The sequence below is a fragment of the Amia ocellicauda genome, chromosome 1, assembly GCF_036373705.1.
Source record: "Amia ocellicauda isolate fAmiCal2 chromosome 1, fAmiCal2.hap1, whole genome shotgun sequence".
In the NCBI taxonomy this organism is placed as follows: Eukaryota; Metazoa; Chordata; class Actinopteri; order Amiiformes; family Amiidae; genus Amia; species Amia ocellicauda.
In genome coordinates, this window is record NC_089850.1 from 34,464,627 (window position 1) to 34,485,160 (window position 20,534).

At 45.4% G+C, this 20,534-nt stretch overlaps 1 protein-coding gene across 1 annotated transcript in view; it reads right to left on the minus strand.

Annotated features, from left to right (window-relative positions):
• The window catches only part of mdga1 (MAM domain containing glycosylphosphatidylinositol anchor 1), a 76,012-nt gene extending 57,406 nt beyond the window's left edge, over nucleotides 1–18,606 (minus strand). The window contains exons 1-2 of the mRNA XM_066713800.1: nucleotides 18,595–18,606; nucleotides 15,768–15,942 (exon numbers count right to left, since the gene is read on the minus strand). Of these exons, the coding sequence (XP_066569897.1) occupies nucleotides 15,768–15,942; nucleotides 18,595–18,606 (187 nt within the window). The remainder of the gene's footprint in view (nucleotides 1–15,767; nucleotides 15,943–18,594) is intronic.
• Nucleotides 18,607–20,534: the final 1,928 nt, after the last annotated feature.

The window sequence follows — 20,534 nt, forward strand, 5'->3', positions numbered from 1 at the left end:
TTTTCCAGAGCTGTACATAAATAAATACAAAATAACTGATGCAACAAAAAGAGAGTCCTTGTTTAAAAACATGCCAGCGCGACCATGAAAACGCCTACAGGGTTTTCAATCCAGAGATCAAAGCAGGACAGACGTGTTGGAAGAATCAGCAGCTCGAAGATTTGGGGACCAGGAAACTGCTGAGAAGGAAGTCAGCCCAAACTCTGATCACGATTCACAGGGGTCTAACAGGTTTATTGCTGGTATATTTGCCAGAGCAACAGTTCAGTACAGTACTAGTGTTTGCTCCTTACTGCACCAATAGATATTTCAGTGCTAACAGCTCTGTTTATACAGCAGTTAAGGAGTGTGTTCTCTGTATGTCTGCACAAACGTGGCACTTTTCCCAGGTTTGCCTCACGGCTATAACTTCAGTTAGACATGGTTTTCCATGCTGTATATCAGTGATTACTATACTGTTCCTCTCTATGCTTTTCCATTATCTCACTGTGCTCTCCTACACTACACAGTGGTTGATCGTGATTGTACTGCAGTAGATTGGTATAGGGGTGGCAGGCAACCCAGAACAGCAAGGCATGAACTCCCCCACCACAGCACTAGTGCAGGTTTATTTAGGCTATGGCAAGAGAAGGGGCTTGGCAGGACAGCAAGTGGTCAAATGCGGGCCCTGCAGTGAGGGATCAATACCATGCCACCCTGTTGACACAGTGCGTTTACAGTGGCAGCCATTGATTGCTCGGTCCGTCCCACTGGGGTGTCAGTGGAAGTAGCGAGTGTCACGCACTGCCCCTGCGGAGGACAGTGGTTCAGGGACAGCTCAAATGCTAAGAATGCCAGCTGTGCCAGGCAGCCCCTTCCCTCCCAGAGTGATCAAAGATGCCTGGTGGAGGAGGGTGTGGGAATCTACTGGCCCAGTTTCCTGCAATTCATCATCAAAAAAGTGTGGCAAAACATAACCCAAATTTATTTTATTTACTTATTTTCTTTCTCTCTTACTTACTTATTCCAATTGTGTGTCTCATGGTATTTATTTACCTATTTATTTATTCGTATTGTTTGTTGTGGACTTCTATACCTATTCTATACCTCTCCATGTTCTGGCATTATTTCACCTTGCTTTCCTATGCTCTTTTCTTGTTTTTGTTTTTATTTTTTCCAAGAACATCAAAAGTACACATCAAATGAAAAAAAAAAGAAAAATTGAGTGAATTTGGCGTAGGAGAAAAGGGGTTTGCGAGTTGCCCACAGAGCCACTGCAGCCTCTCAACACCAGGCAACCTGATTCACACAGTCCCTGCAGCACCAGGACAGCTCACGACCCACGCAGCACGCAAACGCACAGAGAGCACTAGGTCACCTTAAAATCATCCATTCAGAAAGACCAGTAAACATTGCATTCTGATCAGCCGAGCAGGTACATCCATTTGGAAGTCACTGGGAAGCGATACCCACGTGCCCTTCAACTCAAAGTCTCAGTCTAAACTCATGTGTGCAGCACAAATCACACACCACTGCCATCTGATCAGTTATTTGTAAAGGACACAAAACCATTTCTTAGAAGTGGTTACTTTTTCTCTGTGGTTAGAAAACTTCTTCCTTCCAAAATCCATTTAGAGATCTGGAACCAACACCTGAATAGCCTCCTGCCCCTGAAGGGCCAGTGTCCATAACTAAAATTGCTGCACTGATCCATAACTAACATATTTTTCTTGTGAAATGGGTGATTTAGGGGTGAACTATAAAACTTACTGGAATGCTAAGACCAGGGCTGGAGGTGACTGCTGCCTAGACCACTGTAGAGCCTATACATCCAAAGTCACAAAATCCCAGACTGCATTGTTCCCTAAATTGGCTCTGTCTTCTGTGGTGAGACCATAAGGGATCCTGATGACAAAAGAAAAAATAAATCAAATAACGTCCATCCTCGGTGTTGTCACTGTCTGTATTGTTTTCTGCTTTTCTTTGTTTTTCCATCAGCCGGTTCAGAAATGGAAAGGGGAGAATGTCTGCTGGCAGATGAAATAAATGATTTGGTCATAAAGCCTCTTCCACCCCAAGAGCACCTCTGGATGACATTAAAAACAATGGGGCGGCATTTTAAAAGCAAAGCTGAACCTCCGAGCTAAATTCCTGAACGGGCAAATGCCATTTTTTAGCCGGGATGTGACAGTGAAACTGAAAAGAAATAGAAATTCAAGCTGTGGATTTTCCTTTGCTTCGGTCTCCACAGCCGATGATTTACAGGATGTGGAGCCTCAGACGCAGCACATTAAAACATCCTCTTAACTCTCCTTCAGGGTGAAAACTTCAGAATAGTAATCGTAATCCTTCTTGGTGGTGTGGATGCAAGGTTAGCGTACACACACAGGTGCGACTGTGCACCACGGCTGACCAACTGCATTTGTTCAATGCTTTTCCTTCCCCCAAAAAATCACTCAGACAACACAATGAAATTGCACAGCCTAGTTACTAAGTAGCAGAGTCAGGGCCTCTGGAAATAAAAAACGAAAAGTAATAAAATCCATTTCAAACTCATTGAAAAAATGTGTAAATGCAAAAAATATGTTCCTAAAGAATCTCTATTTGCTTTCATTGTGGTGTGTGTGCATGTGTGTGTGTGCATTTTTATTAATATTATGAACATACTTAATGAGGAATTGATTTTCGTGGGGACTTGATACAAGTCTTCAAAATCATGAAAGGCATCGACCACATCAAACCAGAGGAGCTTTTCCAGATCAGCAGGGACACACGCACCCGGGGACACAAATGGAAATTGGGCTTCAAGACATTCAAGACAGAAAACAGGAGACACTTCTTCACACAGAGAGGCGTCACAATCTGAACAAATTCCCCAGGGATGTGGTTGAAGCGACAATTTGGGAACATTTAAAAATAGACTGGGCATGATACTTGGATCACTTATTAATGGAGACCAAACGAGCACGATGGGTCGAATGGCCTCCTCTCGTTTGTAAACTTTCTTATGTTCTTCTTGTATTCTTAATAAGTTTGAGGTGGTTGTTAGTATTGAATACTACAGATCTTTGCACTATCTGCGAAGCCACTGTAAATCTGTAAAAACCTAAGAACACTTGCTTGGAAGGATGTGGACATGGAGAACCATCCAGCTCTCAGCCAAAGCAGCAAGCAAAATACCAGACAGAAACTAGGTCACCTTAAATGGATCAATTTAAGCATTGCATTGTGATCAGTTAAGAAGGTACATTCAGAGGTCATTTGGAAGCAACACCTGAGTGCCCTACAGCTCGTCTAAGAGTCAAAACTCGGCTGTGCAGCACAAACAACACACGGCTGCCTTTCCCAACGGATACACAAAACCGCACTGTAAGAAATGGTTTGTTTTTCTCTGTTGCAACAGACAGCACACAAAAAAACACAAATGAGAAAAATAAATGCCTTTCCTATATAGTGCTCTTGATCCATAAATAACAGAACAGCATGAGTTAATGCTGTCCTTCAGAATGCAAAGACAGGATTTCTTCTTCCACTTTTCCTTTGCTATTTAAACACTGTGTTTGAATAACAGCAGCAGTTGTGATATTAAAACACCTTTTAATAGATCCTTTCATGACACAGACTACCTGAAATCCCTTCATGTCTCCTGGTGTCTCAGCTGCTTAAATCAAACATTGTAAACTAAACTGTTTGAACTGTTTAACAGCTGACCATAATCAGAAAAGTCTCATTAAGCTTCTGAGCAACTAAATGTGCAAAACGGGCTGAATGGCCTCCTCTCCTTTGCAATCTTTCTATTGGATGTTGTGGAGAGGACTGCTGTGCAGGGCCACCATTGCTGGGGGAACAGAGTGTATTGGCTGTGCTGTTAGACAAAGGAGACTGATCGCCCTCAGGTATAGGGGATCCCTCAGCTGAATTACTGGGAGGGAGGTGTGTTGTTCAGGTGAAAGACACTGAACATCGCTTCAGTCCAGTGACTCATGACAGCGCATCACCACTGAACTCTCAAGGTCGAAACCTCTGAACAGAAAGTAGTCCCATGACAGTGGCTAAGAATACCAGTAAATAGATCATACAACTCCGAGAGATAATGGGGTTAATACAGAACCAGATTTCTGTTTATGTATTTATTTCTGCTGTTTCCTCCATAGCTTAATGGACAATAAATGAGCACAGCGACAAAATATCTCTGCTCGTTTCATCCCCAGAAAACACAGATTTAATTAAGACGGGCCTGTGGTTCAGCAGCTCTGGTAGAGAGGACACAAATAATGAGTGAGCGCAAGCATCCCTGCCGATATCGGGGTATCTTCAGCGCCGTGGTCAGAGCGCGGAGCAGCGAGAGACAGCCGGACAGAACACATTACTATCAAAAGGACTGGAGTGTAAGAGGGGAAATAATACTTATAAAATAAGATTGAAAACACTGATACACATGGTGCAATCCTGTTTTGTTAATCATGATTTGTTTTCTATATCTTTTTTCAAAATTATTTTATCAATTTTTAATATCCTCTCTTTCACTGTGAGATTCAATTTAATCACAGAGAGAATACACACACACATATATATATATATATGATTGAATCTCACATATATATAATAACCATAACAGTTAAAATCCTGATCTGAAATTAACAGGAGTTACCCAGTCAGGATAATCTTAGTTCAGTCCCAAAATGTAACTTTTCTATATCTTAATGTAAATATATATATATATATAGGGGATACTCATAGGGGATAAATGCGTTATAATAAAATAAGTAAATGGCCAACAATGGTTCTTCTCTTCCTTTTCCACAGAAATTGGACACAGAACTGTGTATTTAAGGTATGCCTAGCATTCTGTCAATTAATTGCTCCTTTGCAACCTGTTTACAAGCCTCCCAGCTTACGGGCAGTTAAGTGGCCGGGCTCCAGTACAGGGGTCAGCACTGAGCTCTGGGGGGAGGCGGGGGAGCAGCAGAGGACCAGCAAGGCAGACTCACATATTGCACCGCATCAGCTGCTGCCCCATAAACCTCTGCGCCAATCTCATAATAATCGACTACACCCTGACAATACCCATAAAAAATAGATGTCGGTGGCAACACTTATAGACAGATGCACCAATTAAACCAAATTAAGTAGAGGATGGGGAAACGCACAGTCAGCAGTGGGAGGCCTAATTACGGCCAGCCTACATGACCGATCTGCTCGTCAGGGACGGTTTTTCACAGCTTGGCCAATTGCTGTCATTTATGGATCGATATGCCGTCAATACATTCAGGACGGGGGCGGGGAGTGGAGGGGGATCCCACCCCATCGGGATCCCGTCTCTGTAGCAACATGGGGAACTACTGTAGTGGCCCAGCCAGTGTAATTGTTCCTGAGTGGCAGCACCCTGTGGAGGTCTATAAATAAATATTGTAAGAGTGCAGAGGAGGCTTGGGAGAGCAAGACTGGTGTAACAAGGGGGAACTGAGACACAGATGCACACACCCACGTAGATATTACTATATTGAAATGGAAGGAAAGTGCTTCATGAGTGAGGGATGAATTGAACTGGAAATTGGCGGTGCAGATTGAATGGAACTTTTTAAACCCAAATCTGCACCTATTAGCACCCCTAACCCTGACCCTGACACAGAACATGTGTACACAGACTGGAGCAGCTGTGAATAGTCAGATGCACAGATGGCTGGATATGCAAGCTGTCTGTGGGTCCCCAGGGACCCCGAGAACTCTCCCACTGCCGCCCTCCTCCTCCAACCTGCCTCCCACCGCCCCTCAACCCTGACTGATTTCAATTTGTTTCAGCTGGAAAATCTGACATACAGAGCTCCTCATTGACCAGTGTCCCGAATGAGTGGATCCCCCCCCACCAACCGATCAAACCCAGGCGGCACACTGCATGTTTACACAACAAGGTACAAGCGGAACAAGGCTCAGACCTAATCAGTCCTGACAAGAGTGGGAGAGGGGAGGACTGGGAGAAGCAGCACTGGGCCTTAATGAAACTCAATCAGCAGCAGAGATCAGCTGAGTAGACATGACACCGCCATCACGCTGCAGGGGAGGGCAACTTACATTGCCACACTACAATGCAACCCACACAGGAACTGAGTGAGCCCTCGATAACGTCTCTCCAATAAGCATCCTGAACCACCCCAAAAACCTGCAGTTACACTCTGAGGCTGAACACTCCCCACCACTCCAGCTCTGCCAGACCCTCGCATGACCAAACACACACAAATCCTGGCTGCCCCTTACTGTTTCACAGACAACAGATCTCTCTCTGCCTTGCAGACATGTGGAAATCTACCTGGCCTAATCACAGTTGTTTTAGGAGATTGTGCAAGTGGAGAATGGGGTCCAGAGGCCCTGAAAGGCAACTAATTGTACTGCAGCAGGAGAGACATGCATACCACGCTGAGTACAAACTTCTCAGTCTGGTTTCTAAATAGCCAGAAGGAGAAACACATCTAAAAACTAGAAAGAAAAACACCTCTCTCTCTCTCTCTCTCTCTCTCTCTCTCTCTCTCTCTCTCTCTCTCTCTCTCTCTCTCTCTCTCTCTCTCTCTCTCTCTCTCTCTCTCTCTCTCTCTCTCTCACTATTCTCTCTCTCTCTCTCTCTCTCTCTCTCTCACTATATATATATATATATATATATATATATATATATATATATATATATGTATATAAACAAAAATAATGAACCGAGACCAGCAGCTCAGTATCCTGACAAATCCACTGGGCACCACACGTCTCTTTTTTATTGAATTTAAGAGAAGGGGAGATGAGTTTCCATGAACAGGGCTGGCCTCACTTTTTACATTCCAGAAGGAAAAACAAACACTTAGCCAGACTGCTTTCTCCCGTACAGAAGAACAATTGAATACAAATGCAATTTACTTCAGAAATTAAGGAAGCTAGCAACTCGATACATGCAATAAACCCCATTTGGCTCCCCCGGCTTTGTCTGGAGCTGGGCTAAAAAAAGTGCTAGAAGTATGCAGTAGTTTCAGCTGCAGTTCTGAGCTGTTGATAGTCGCAATGCCCCCAAATCCACTCACACTAACACCGCCAGTGCAACACACACGCATACAGGGTGGTGCATCACTTGACACACCTTAACACATAGTGTATACCCCAGAGAAACAGTGCACCACACACTCCAGTAGAAATACATAATCAGAACATCACCACACACAAACACACACTGCAAGAAAAAGAACTTGGCTACATAAAAGAGATGGCTGGTACACAGAAAAACAGAGTTTACTGCACTACTGAAAGCAAAGGGCAGAAAACATGCATCGGTGAAGCCAGTCAATAGAGGTGCTGCTCTATTCAATGAATCCCTAAGTGTTACTGGGCTCTTCCTCTGTGAATCTGCCTTCAGTCCATGAGTCACCCCCACCTTACTGACTTATCTGAATCCAGAAACCGACAGCTTCCTGCGTCAGGTCCTATTCACTGCTTTTACAGACACACAAGGGTTGGCGTTTCCACATCATATATTGAACATCCATCGAAAACAATAAAACAATTCTTGTCCAAGTCTTTTTTATGGAGTGTACTGAAATTGCCCAAGCCGGTCATGAGAGTGCAGTGAGTGGGGTGTGTGGTTTCCGTGCCGGGTGCCTTCAGTGAAGGGAGAAAATAGAAAACTCAGTTGGAACATGAAAGGATCCTGAGGAAGCCTGACCTTCGTGCCGCCGACTGTCACTGGAGAATAACAGGGTTTGGCTGGCGAACACATGTGAGTCTGGAAGTACTGGGTTTCGCTGTCCCAGCTGCTTTCTTTCAAAAGTAAGTTGCATCAGGAGCATGACTCACAAAACGTTGAGCACTCAGTCCTACATCTGGAAACACCGTAATTTCTAAGAAACTTTTTTTTTTCCATGAAATTGAAAATCTAGGATGAATTAACACTGCCGCAGGAATATAATGTGGCATTTTATCCCCAGTGAACACAGCCTCCTTCGGTCCTTAAGCATAGGCAGCGTGACACTCACAGGGCAGCCTACAGAGCTCAACTCCCCTGCATAACTGCCATTACTTCAGTCAGCTCCGAACCTGCTCCAGATGAATTCCCAATGTCATTTGAAAATGGAATTCAATTCACCCTCCCTCACATTTTTATTGGTTTCCAACTCTCTATAACAACAAATTGACCTCATATTGGTAATGACAGAGGCTTATCCATAACTTCAACTTTCACAGGCAGGGAACTGCTTGTTAGAACAAGTGAACAAGTGAGTGTAACCAGTCCTCCTCTCAGAGCCAGCTGCTAAACTAACTCTAATCTTTTGTCTCAGAGCTATTATTAACCACAGTGGCAAACTTAACTACATGCCCCAGTGGTGGCTCTTCATTAAGCCCAGCCCGTGAGCCAGCAGCAGGGGCAACACTATGATAGGCACTGGGTGTTGATGATGGCCAGAGGCATCAGTTGCTGTTAGTCACCACAGCCTCTGCACCAGGCGTCCTGCCACCTGAGGAACTGGCAGCACCTTATCAAGAGCACACAGAGACTCACTTCTCTCTCCTCTTCAGCAACAGGTGTGTGTTCACATCGTATATAATAACACATTAGACTGAGCTTCTTAGTGTAGGCTGGGCTGTTTAGTACAGACAGCACTGGTCTGGGATGTTTTATAACCAAGAGGAACCAGGATTTGCTACAGTCCAGGAACTGCTGGGGGAGGTGAGGTGAAAAGGATTCCTCTACAACATTGTTTCTCTAACATTTTTTGCCCACAGACCACTCAGCAAACATTTCACCCAGCCTCCCCTGCCGTGGTCACCAAAAGCATTTGTTTATCGCTAAATACTAGTAATACAAAAGTGTTCATATTACTGTAATTAAAAACATTTAATATCCCACCATTGCATATAACCCTAAAACTGCCACCACACTTATCTCATCTTCTCCCACTTACCATAATCATGGGGCAAATGCTGCTGCATTGCAAATAGGCTGTGTTTAACTGTAGCCAGTAAGACATGAAAACCATTAAACAGGATATAGTGCTTTTTATATTAAAACATTTAGTTATTCTCCATATACAATTAAAGCAAAGTGAATTATAGTCAAAATATCACAGCTGAATTAGAACCACAATAAAGTACAGTACATCACCATTAATGAACTGAATAAAGTGACAGCATAGCTCTTTAAAGACAAAGATCTGTATACCTTACCTTATTCAGTAGATGTAGTTAAGAGCTTCAGGGTCTGTATTCTTATTCTTAATTTCTCAGGGAACTGTTTTCTTTTTTGCATCTTGTCAGCATCCACTTCTCTGATTGCAGATTACACAGTCCTGTCTGTTAAGTGTGTTGCTGGTAGTATCACCATCTCTCACTAAACATATTCTCTTCTCCCTACTGCTGAGGTGTTATCCGGTTTCATTCACCTCATCAGATGCAAACCATTTGTTTCTTGCTGTAATGTCACAGGCATTATTACCTGCCTGCTATTCAGATTCCTAATACAACTAGTGGGGAGGTTAGGTGTTAGGTTGTTATCGAAGATGATTAATAAAACATTACCTTTCTGAGAATTGGCAACACAAGAAAGCAATCTTTCATGTGGGGGTTTCACTCCAAACTCAGCGAATACAAATGTAATTAAGCTGCATCTCCCCTTGGTTGTCTTCCAGATGTGTTGTTTATTCTACTTTTGGAGAGTGTAGGGTTGAACATGCAATTCTAATAGACTGCATTCGATCCTCTTACACCGAGACTTGCCGCACCTGACTGCTCCGCTTTGGCACTGCTGTTATACTACAGGGCACTGAAACGGCTCTGCCTGTCAAATTGCTTAACTCAGACATAGGGAAATAACTTTTTTTATTTTCTTCTTTACTTCAAAATGACCAATTATTTTCGCTCTTTCTACCCTCCCAATTCGGAGTGGCCGATTGGTAATCAGCTTGTCTCAGTGCAGTGGCTCCTATACTAATACAGGAGGAATGAAGACCGACACCTTGGGAATCGTGCACTCTCAGGCTGACCACTTCATCTCACATTGCATGGATAGCAATAGCTCCTTCTGATAACACTGCCCCAAGAGTAGCTGCTGTAGTCTAGTAGATGTGGAATCCACCCACCCCCTGGCAGCTAAGCGTCATTAGGCACTGTGCCACAGGGAATCCCAGTAACAGTCGGCAATGACACAGCCTGGTTGGATTGCACTAAACTGCTCCCCTTGTCTGAGGCCTTCACTGGTCAGAGCCCAAGATCTACTAGACCCAGTGTCGGCATATTCAGAACGCTCTGTCCTCCCCAGTCTAGCATTTCCACAGCTGAATGGGCCCGGGGAGGAGCAGCAGGCAGAGACACGTCAGGACTCAGAGTCTTGTCACCAGTGGACAGGTCCAAACCCATGTTCATCCCTTTAGCCAGGAACTCCGAATACTTTGAGAAGATTACATGTCGTTTTTTTTTTTTTGGATTCCTGAAAGGGATTGACAAAGTTAATCATGGCCAAGCTCTGATTGTCAGCACAGAGCAGGACCAGAGGGCATGCAGTGGAAATTAAGTTAAAGTATATTCAAATCGATTCAGGGCTGAGCACAGGAGGCACTTCTTCACAGAGAGAGGTGGGCGTACGGCACAGATTGCCAAGTTACGCTGTAAATGTTCAGACCCCGGGATCTTTAACCTTTTCATGTCGGAGCAAAACAGCTGGAAGAACACACATCATGTTTAATAATATGTTATAATATCACCTATATTTGGGGAAATATTTTATAATCTTATTAGGTTATAATGCTAAAATAAATGTCACTGAAACACCATTTCAGTAACATTTATTTCTAAGCTAAAGCACAAGAAATGTTTAATTTCAGAATAAGTATGTTCCTCCTACACACTGTACTCTCTGCATGAAGACATCATTAAACACAGGCAGCCTGTGCACAACTGGGTAATTTGGTTTGTTTTTATCTGTTGCCATACATGATTGCAATGCATAGCAGGGTGAATGACAGGGCTGAGAGAGGTTTGACATCAAGAACCACCTGGAGACAAACTGCAAAAGCCTGAGGCCCACGGCTCCTCACTGCCAGTGCAATTCCTCATTGTGTTAATGCACGTGTGCGGTGCTCTGTGTCACTGGACATAGGACAGCTCTGAATGTATTACTTCCAGGCAGTCGAGGCAGAGCGCACACTGTAGAGCCACTGCGTCAACCTCGGACAGATACACCTCACCCACTCCACTGCTATTATAGGTTCTGTTATAATTTATTATATACATAGAGGGAGAGATTGATAAAGCATGTATTATCCCACCAAAGCACGGCCAGGTGGTGTGGGCTCATGAGGGACTTATTCAGTTTTGGGAGATTTTTATCTCAGTGATAGGACAAATGCCTCCGTAGCGGCTGCACTGAGGCACACTGACTCTTGAGCCATGGGTTCAGGACGCTCCAGTTGTTTGTCTGTGTTGAGGAGGTGCTGCTGAGCTCTTTATGTAAGGTTAAGCACTAACTAATACAGTAAGCGAATCAACAGCACTCCTCGGGAGCCAATTAGCATGAGGAAATGTAAGCCCTTGCCTAATGATATCTGAACAGGAGGACTCCCCCTTCAAGCAAGCCAGCAGGTCAGCAGGGATCCAACAAGAGAGGGGGAGAGGGAGCAGCTACGTGCCGCCACACACCTACAGCTTCCTTGCTGACTATTACTTTCAAAGCAAATTAATTTACACTAAACTGAGGGATTTTATCAAGTGCCAAAGTCGGGAGCTGCTTCTAAAGGTGGCTGCTTTTGCTGGCTGCACAGAGCAGCACAGCGGAGGAGATTGGCAGGAGGGAGAGCTGATGGCTGCCCTGGACACACTTCAGTGAGCTGCTGAACTGTACTCACACGTCCTACAGCCCCTCTGGCCGTCACCCAGCTGCCCCCATTCACCTGGTACCTGCAGAGGACTGTGCAGTGGCTGCTATAACGCAGACGCCCAGTTCCCGGTTGTGATGGAAGCACATCTGTCTCTCTCAGGCTGGGCAGGTTGGTCTCCCTGCACTGACTGCAGAGCTGTGTACAGGACTGCGATATGCAGGCCACCTGGCCACCCTGGTAAGGTGGAACAGCACTTCAGAATAAGAACAAGAAGAACAAGCATTGTAATTCAAAACAGATGAATTATTAAACAATGCAACGGTAAGTATAGGGAAATAATAAAGGTCTCCTGTGCCCGAGACTCCTGACTCCAGGTGTGCCAGCTCTATCATCGAGCCTTGTCAGTTCTGTCTCAATACTCCCCTGAGCTAACCCTCCACTTCACACAGACTATAATTTCCACAGAGAGAATATACCCATACAGTGTGGAAATGCACGGCCACAGCATGCGCAATTCCACACCGTCATTATCCACAGTCTGAATATCTCGCCATAGTCAATATCACCACACGGTCATTATACACAGTCTGTATACTCCAACACAGTCATTACAACCACAGTGTCTATATCTTCACCTAGTCCACACGGTAAATCCATGCAGTCAATATCCACAGTCTATAAATTCACACAGTCCATATATCCACAAGGTGTATATATACAGCATACGTATATCCACTGAGTCTATAGTGAATCTCTGTAGACTCCCTAGCTGGAGTGAAGTGAAACACACACACACACACTTATCGTTCCCCAGGGGAGCATGTCAATACACCTTTCCAAAACCCACGCACACATGCATACACACACAAACATACACACACACGGGCACCTATATATCATTAAAGAAGGGTTCGCCAGTCTCGAATATGCAAGATACGCTGCACCTCTATTTCAGACAGGTGAGAGTGATGCTCTGTCTTGGTAACCAGCAGCACGGTGACAGAGGGAGACACAAAGAAGATCCTACCTGGTCTCTAACCGCAGCACCAGAACCCGGAGCTGTCCTCTCCCCACAGCCCCTCAACTGGGCTCCTGGCGGTGTGGGGTGGATGTTGTACAGCAGCAGAGCTCTGGGGATAGGGTGGGGAGTAGGGGAGGGCCTGAACGCCACCCTCAACCCCCCCGTCCCGTCAGCCAGAGCTCTCTCCTCTCCCCCACCCCCACTGCCCTCCCCCTGCCTTGCACCGCAGACTTTCCAGTCCCTTAATTATGCTGACATTTCCAACAGGCTCAGATCATTATAGCGAGGTAGAGCAAACACAATCCGGCCCTAATTATAAACTCGCCATCGAAATGTCCCTCTATGCAGAACGCTCTCTCTACTACCAATGTGGCAGAGACACCCGGCTCCAAACAAGCTAGTAAGGAGGGAACTGTAACAAGAGGACTGCAGTACTCTGACCTGCTAGTGTGGGGAGATTAATAGTGTTTCAGGCACATCAGGACAATGTGGGTGAAGTATTGTAGCTGGTAGGAAGAGCTCTGTTAACGGTTAATTGTGCCTCATCAGTTTCTGGGGGTCTGTAGGGCCAGGAAACAGCTGCAAAGTTCAGAAGTGAAAGGTATTCATGGGCCAGGTGTCAATGTATGGGAAGAAATCACCGTGTGCCAATATTCTGCAGTACGATTGCAGGACAATGGGTTATAGCTATGTTGGAGACTAGCAACTCAGCAAGATCGCATTGTATGTAAAGATCACCAAACAGAGATCAAATATCAGGACTATGGAGCTCCCGGTCTTCAGGTATTCAGACAGCCTCTCCATGTCTGTTTAAATCACTCATCGGTTCTGATCTCAGTTCTGACTGGGGCTTTCATCCATGCATGTAATGTACTAAAGAAGATTTTCCTTTTAGTATATCGGAAATTATTTCTTTTTCATATCCCCATGTTACCTATGTTATTAAATAAGTGTCTTTTATTTCTGACAGGTTAGTGATTCTCTTACTGTCCATTTCGGGGAAAGTGTGTATATGTTGTGGCAATAAGCTTACCACAGCAAACTGAGTTCTCTACTTCACCATATTTCTGCCTTCTCACCTACCTTCCACGCCGTGCTTCATGAGCTGGCGGCATTGTTGTGTGTTGCCTCAGCCCCAGCCTGCTTTCACTGTGCACTCCTGTACTGCCATCAAGCACATTGGCCAGCTTGTATGAGTGAGCATACAGCCAGGCAGTGAAAGAGTGAGAGCAGGTAGGAGCAGACGTGAGGGCTCTCCAGGTCTCTGAACCAAGTCCATCTCGACTATAGATGCTTCGTTGTATCAAAACTCCCAGTCATACCACGCCGTTCTACTGGTCAGGGTCAAGGGTCATGGGGTTAGGGGTCATGATAGGTATCACCCTTCACTGCCTTCTGCAGAGGTCTTGGGTTGATGACTGCAATGGCTGTTCAGTCTCATTCCCATTTCTCTTTCTCCCTTCCACTCTGCTCTCTTTTACTCTCCTCTTCCTCTTTTCCCTTCTCCCTGTCTCCCTCTCTCTCCCTCTGCTTTGATCTCAGCCCAGTGTTTTGATCAGAATGAGGTTAAACACATGCAAGATTTTTAAAGCAAACAGTCGACAATAAAGTGTGGCGCCAGGGCAAACTGTGCAGAAATCTGTGCTTTTGACAGTGTACTATAGCGATCACAGCAAAACCACACTGGAATCAGGAAGCGTTTGTTCCAGACATTAAGTCAGGCCTGTTATTCTCTCTCACTTATACAGAGAGAATTTGCAGCTCTGCGCAGAGGCACTTGAACTGTCTCCAACCCCCCCCATCTACCCCCTTTGCCCCTTGTGTCTCCTTGGTCTTTCTCCCAGGAGATTGGGTTCAGGGGGGGCAGGGAGCACAGGGCCTCAGTCTGGCATGCTACACGCAGAGACTAATTATTGCACTGCGAGCGCCAAAGTCACCCACGGAGCAAGCACAGAGCTGGAGAGAAAATTGAACAAGCGTTCAGCGTCACTTGTGGTTATAGTCAGCCGCTGACAGCCCGGCCTGTTTATCTAGGATGCAATTACTGCTCCCCCGGGGACCGCGGCAAAGCAATAAAGCAATAGAGCTCAATTACAAAAGTCTTCCCTGGGGACAGACCCTGACCAAACAGCACTGATCTGAAGCTCTCTCTGCAGGGCATTTCCAGTTCACCTGCACACTGGCCATCCTTGTCCTGCAGGAAGACACCGATTTTTCTGAAAAGTGCTCGGAAGGAAGTGCGTGGATGTAGAGCAGCTACGTCTCCCAGAGTTAGCAGGGCATCTTTGTTGCGTGACACAGACAGACCAGCTGCAGGGCCCAGGTAGGATATCGCTGCAGAGGCTGCATCTGTCCTCTGTCCTACAGTCCTAGTCAACTGGGGTCCAGCCCTGGTCCTGGAGAGCTGCAGTACAGCAGGTTTTATAGGTAACCGATTAAAATAATCAGTTTATAAAGACTCAGAAACATTGAATTCTGATCTGTTAGGCTGGGGAGTCTTCTGGTAGTCAGTGATTCAGAGATCACAAACACCTGACTTCCCTTCAGCCCTCATTAGAAGCCAGCATTCCCATCACTGAACCAGTGTGTGGTACTTGCTTACTTGATCAATAACTAACCTGTGGTGCTGTGACACTGAGCTACAGAGCACAGCTAAACAACTGGACCAGGTTTTTCTACAAATGGGACTGATAAAAATAGATTCAGTACACATGGACTAGGACCAGACTTGCAGAACTCACACTAAGTTGGGGGCATGGGAGGTGAAAGGAGGAAGGGGTTTCCATCTTGAAACTCTGAAAGGCCACAGCTAAACTATTGCTGGGCTGAGGGGTATCCCTAAAAATGACCCGCACCATGACCCAGTAGAACAGCGTGTGGCTCGCACTGCGTGTGTCCGGCACCACACAGCACCGCCCGTGAAGACTTACACTGCACATCTACACGGATGGACTTGATGGCAGGCACCCCCACCCCATTCTCCGCCTTGCAGTAGTAGCGGCCGCCCTGCACACGCTGGATGCGCTCGATCCGCAGCGTCTCGTTGAAGATCGACGTCTCCTGAAACTTGTCTGAGGCGCTTCCCGCCGTCTTCGTCCACCGCACCTAGAGGGACACGTGGACATACAGAGACATGGACGCAGAGAGACGTACACAGAGAGGTGCAGAGACATGGAGACACAAAGAGACACAGAGACAAGGAGAAACACAGAACGGCACAGGGACAGATAGAGGAACACAGAGAGACACAAAGAGAAAGAAACAGAGGGTCAGTTGCACGCACAGGAACAGGAGAAATGCAACAACAGCCCGGTGGACAGCAGGCATAGGGAGTGGGAGAGAGTGGGTTCATCTGATAGCGACAGATGGGCCAGTGGGCAGTGATTGGGACACTGGAAAGGAAATTGAGGGGCTGTGCATTAGAGATTAAGTGAGGCACAAAAGGACAATATCGGGGGGGGAGTGAGTTTTGCTACTATTATTACAATTTCATATCAATCTATACATCTGTGCTCCAGGGTGCAGTTTAATCAGTATAATAGTGTTCATTTAAACTTTCCTGGGGAGAAAAGGGTGTATGTTTTAGATTACTATCCACAGACCGCCTAAATACCATTGATTTTTCTTTTTTGTTATTTAGGGGTTTTTTTTGCTTACAGAATTTAATAAAAGCCTCAGACTGATCAGATTATGTAGGATAGAATTAAGTGCTGCCTGTAAATTTGTATGAACTACATCCAGAGATTACCAGGGGAAATTTCACTTCAACCACCTGAATACAAATGACACCTGATCATATTCAGACTTGAGCCCACAGCCCTCAAGCTTTCTCAGAGATAGGGAGGTGGAGGCTGGAATTCTGGGTACTTTTGTGTGTACTCATGAACAACAATGAAAAGCAATACATTTGGAGTATATTGTAGAAATACATCATTCCTATATAGAAAAATCAGACTCTTTCTTGCACATTTAAAATATATATATTGAAAACGTATCTTAGTCTGCAATATGTTCAATATAAATGGATAGCTTTATTTCCACCTTATATTTTGACCATATTAAATAAATATATAGATGACAGACTCAAATATGTTCATCCCATATATTTAAAATATGTATTCTATATAGTATAAAGCAGTAGATTGTGTGAGTGTCTGAATTGTGTTTCTGTGTGTATAGGTCAGATAAACTATTGGCAGGTGTACAGGGTTTACTATTCCAGTTGCTAGGGGGCAGTCTGGCTCTGCTGAGGTGGTTCACCCAATATGCCTCTCTCATTTTCATATTAGCAGCAGTAATAGTATGTATTCAATCATTTATTTATGTATTTGTTTCTTCGACATACAAGGTATACAATAGGAGAGTATAATACAGTATTCCTTACATTACACCAGTGCATTAGTATGGATACAAGGAGAAATGCTGGATTAGAACATTAGTAGTATCCCTGCGAGTATGTCGTAAGCCAGGTGGAAGTGAGGCCTCACAATATCATAATGTACTCCAGCAATCCCCTTAAGAGGAGAGGTTATGTGTGCATCTGGATTACACTGTAAGCGTATCACACACACCCTATGACTGAGTGCAGTCCTGTCCTGGCTCTCCGCGGTGCTGGTCAGGAGCCACAGTGCGGGACAGTGTGCTGTGAAGGGAAGCAAGTGCTTCTAACCCCGGCTGATACCAGTGAACTGACTCACCATACAGTGAGGTGCTCCGATTCCTAAAAAGTGTCTGAAGTCAGGTATTGTGTGTCTTGTCGCATCTGCTTCATCAAGAGAATCACATTAGGGTGGGGAGAAATCTGGGAACAGCATGGTGCGATCACCCCAGAAGAGGCATGAAAAGTAATGACAGCAGAAGCTGTGTTTAATGTTAAGGTCAATGAAGGGGACAGAGCCGACCCCAGAGCAGCGGCCATGACCGAGCCTCTGTAATGACGCCTCTCTGCTTAATCCACTGCGAACAGCAGCAGCTCAGAACTCAACAGCTTACCACAGCCACGTCTCGCCCACCGCCAGCACCGCAGCGCGCCGCAGCAGGGCCGCCACACTCACTGAGGACTGTGTCACTGCTCTACACCCCACTGACCTGGGGTTGGCTCTCTTTTATTATTATACACGTATTTTTACCTATAGATAGAGAGATACAGATATATATATATAGAGAGAGAAATATAGACATATAGAAATATAGAGAGATAGAGAGCAATGTTCCAACATCTAGAGGAAAGTCTTCCCAGAATAGGGGAGGATGTTATAGCAGCAAAGGCTGGACCAACTCCATATTAATGCCTATGATTTTGAAATGAGATGTTCGACGAGCAGGGGTACTTTTGGCCATGTAGTGTAGCTATAGGCACCTTTCATTTGCCGCAATGTGATGCTTTAATTAATTTACTGAAATATGTATTTACTATACTTATCTATGAATCCTTGCTGATTTATTCATCATCTGAGAGGGTGAGAGGACTGTGGGCAGGGAGACCCCCATCAGCTCTGTCCTACCATCATTCATCAGCTGGCTACGACTCACTTACAAAGAGAGGTTTTAATCTCAGTGCAACTGGCTAGTAAAATAACAGATAAATAAAAAAATCCAGTCAGTCATAAAACCCCTCAGCTAAGCCAATATAAACTTACTGTGGCAATAACCAGCCCAGTATCTGTCTCTTGAAAAAACATCACTCAGAGGCTTAAAAAAAGGGGGAAAAAAGAGAGACAGACATTAAGCAATAAACGACTCCTTATGGAGCCTGACTTGAACTGCCATCGTTTAGCATAAAGTAATTTATAATGGCAATTACACGGAAGGGGAAGGCCAGAGCACACATCCGCACCGTGAAATTCTCAACTTGAAAATAATTTGTTCGAACGAAGGTAAAGAGCAATAAAAGAGGAAATGTATGGGAAGCCCGATGACTAACTGTACATTAATTACTCAGCCGACTGAAACGGAAAGAGGCCTGCACAGACACACAGCCCAGCTCCACCTGACAGCAACGCACACTGCTCCACTCCATGGGACAGATCCTCTCTCTCTTCCTCTCTCTCCCTCTCTCTCTCTCTGTATGCCCTGTCAGTGATGGCTTGTGCCATTCATTACTAATTGGAAGCCTTTACACTTTTTATATTTAAGTAACTGTCATAACCATCTAATTCTTAATGGACCCATCTCTTCCTCAGAGCACCTGGGAGCGCTGGGGCTCTTTACACATGCGACAGTCTCCGAGTCTCTGTGCACAGGATGGCTCACACTGGGAGTGCCAGTGCCCCTGCTGTACAGTTGTACTTGAAAGTATCACTTCAACCCCATAATTTGAAACCACGTTACATGGTCATTACCCGAGTTCAATACACTGTGAAGATGTGGTGTGTTTGTGCTTCCAGTGATTCCTTTAGCGAGCGTGTCGAACACAGAGTGGTAGTCACGCAATCACACAACCCTCTGTCTTAACTCAGTTCAGCCAACTGGAAGCCGTACAGGTTCTCTCTGTGGGGCTGAATCAGTGAATCACCAAACTCTCGGAAGAAACCGCTGAGAGGCGGGGGGGTGATGTCACCGCGCTGGTGATGGGAGCGCAGGCAGAACGCTGACGCCTCGCAATCCGATCCCTGGGAACACAACAGCACGTGACCGACACAAGAGCCCTGCGCACAGATCCGGTGTCTAGTCTGAGGTGGTCACTGCACTGCACTGCGTCTCCCCGTCCCCACTCACTCACACAGCTGTGCTCCTGTGAGCAACCAGCTGCAAACCCACTGAGCCGCCGCACAGCATGTTTACGGTATCTGCTAATTGATAAGAACAGTTGGACTCCCTGTTCATTTTCCCATTTACACCTGGATATACAGAGGGCCTCCTGCTTCCGAGGAGGAGTGCATTCAGCAGCACCAACAAACTGCACTGCACTGCCGTATACTGCAACAGATTGTCCCTCGTTCGAGTCAGCGCATCTTGGGCCATCCAAGGTGGGCAGGGAACAATGGTCTGAAACCAGGGTCAGACTGTACAGGCCACTGTTTTGAAAAGTTTGATACACCACAGTGGAGTGTGAACCGTTGCTCAATAAAGCACTGGTGCAGAGAGAGATGCCAGTGACTCTGCTTCCCACTGAAGAATGGAAGAAAAAAAATGGCTGAGGTGCCCTGTGGCTCTGTGTGCTGTGCCCAGAGTGTGACAGGGCTCAGTACACACACACACACAAACACACACACTCCCCAGACGACCCAGTGCTGCAAAGAGCTCACAGCACTAAGGGAAAACTATGCACTGCACCGTACTTAAATATTCCAAATGATTTATATGAAATGTTTCTAAAATATTTACTTAATCAGAAATCTAAACGTATGAATATTTATAGTAATACACTATTTAATTCAAGCCTAAGCTGCATTTCCAAAAAGTACAGGGACTACAGACACAATTAAAAAAGAGAGAGTATTTAACAGGATTCAGTCTAGTCTAGTCGAGTGTAGTCGAGTATAGTCAAGGGTAGTCTTTTGGGGGGGGGGGGGGGGGATTTTGCCATGGACCCCCTAGCATCCCCTCGCGGACCCCTGGGGGTGGTCGAGCGTAGTCTAGTTGAGGGTAGTCTAGGGTAGTTTATTGTAGTCATGGGTAGCCGAGTGTAGTCTAGAGTTGTATAGTATTGTACTGCAGTGCCCCTACAGCACAGGATCTGTGATATTGACTATGAA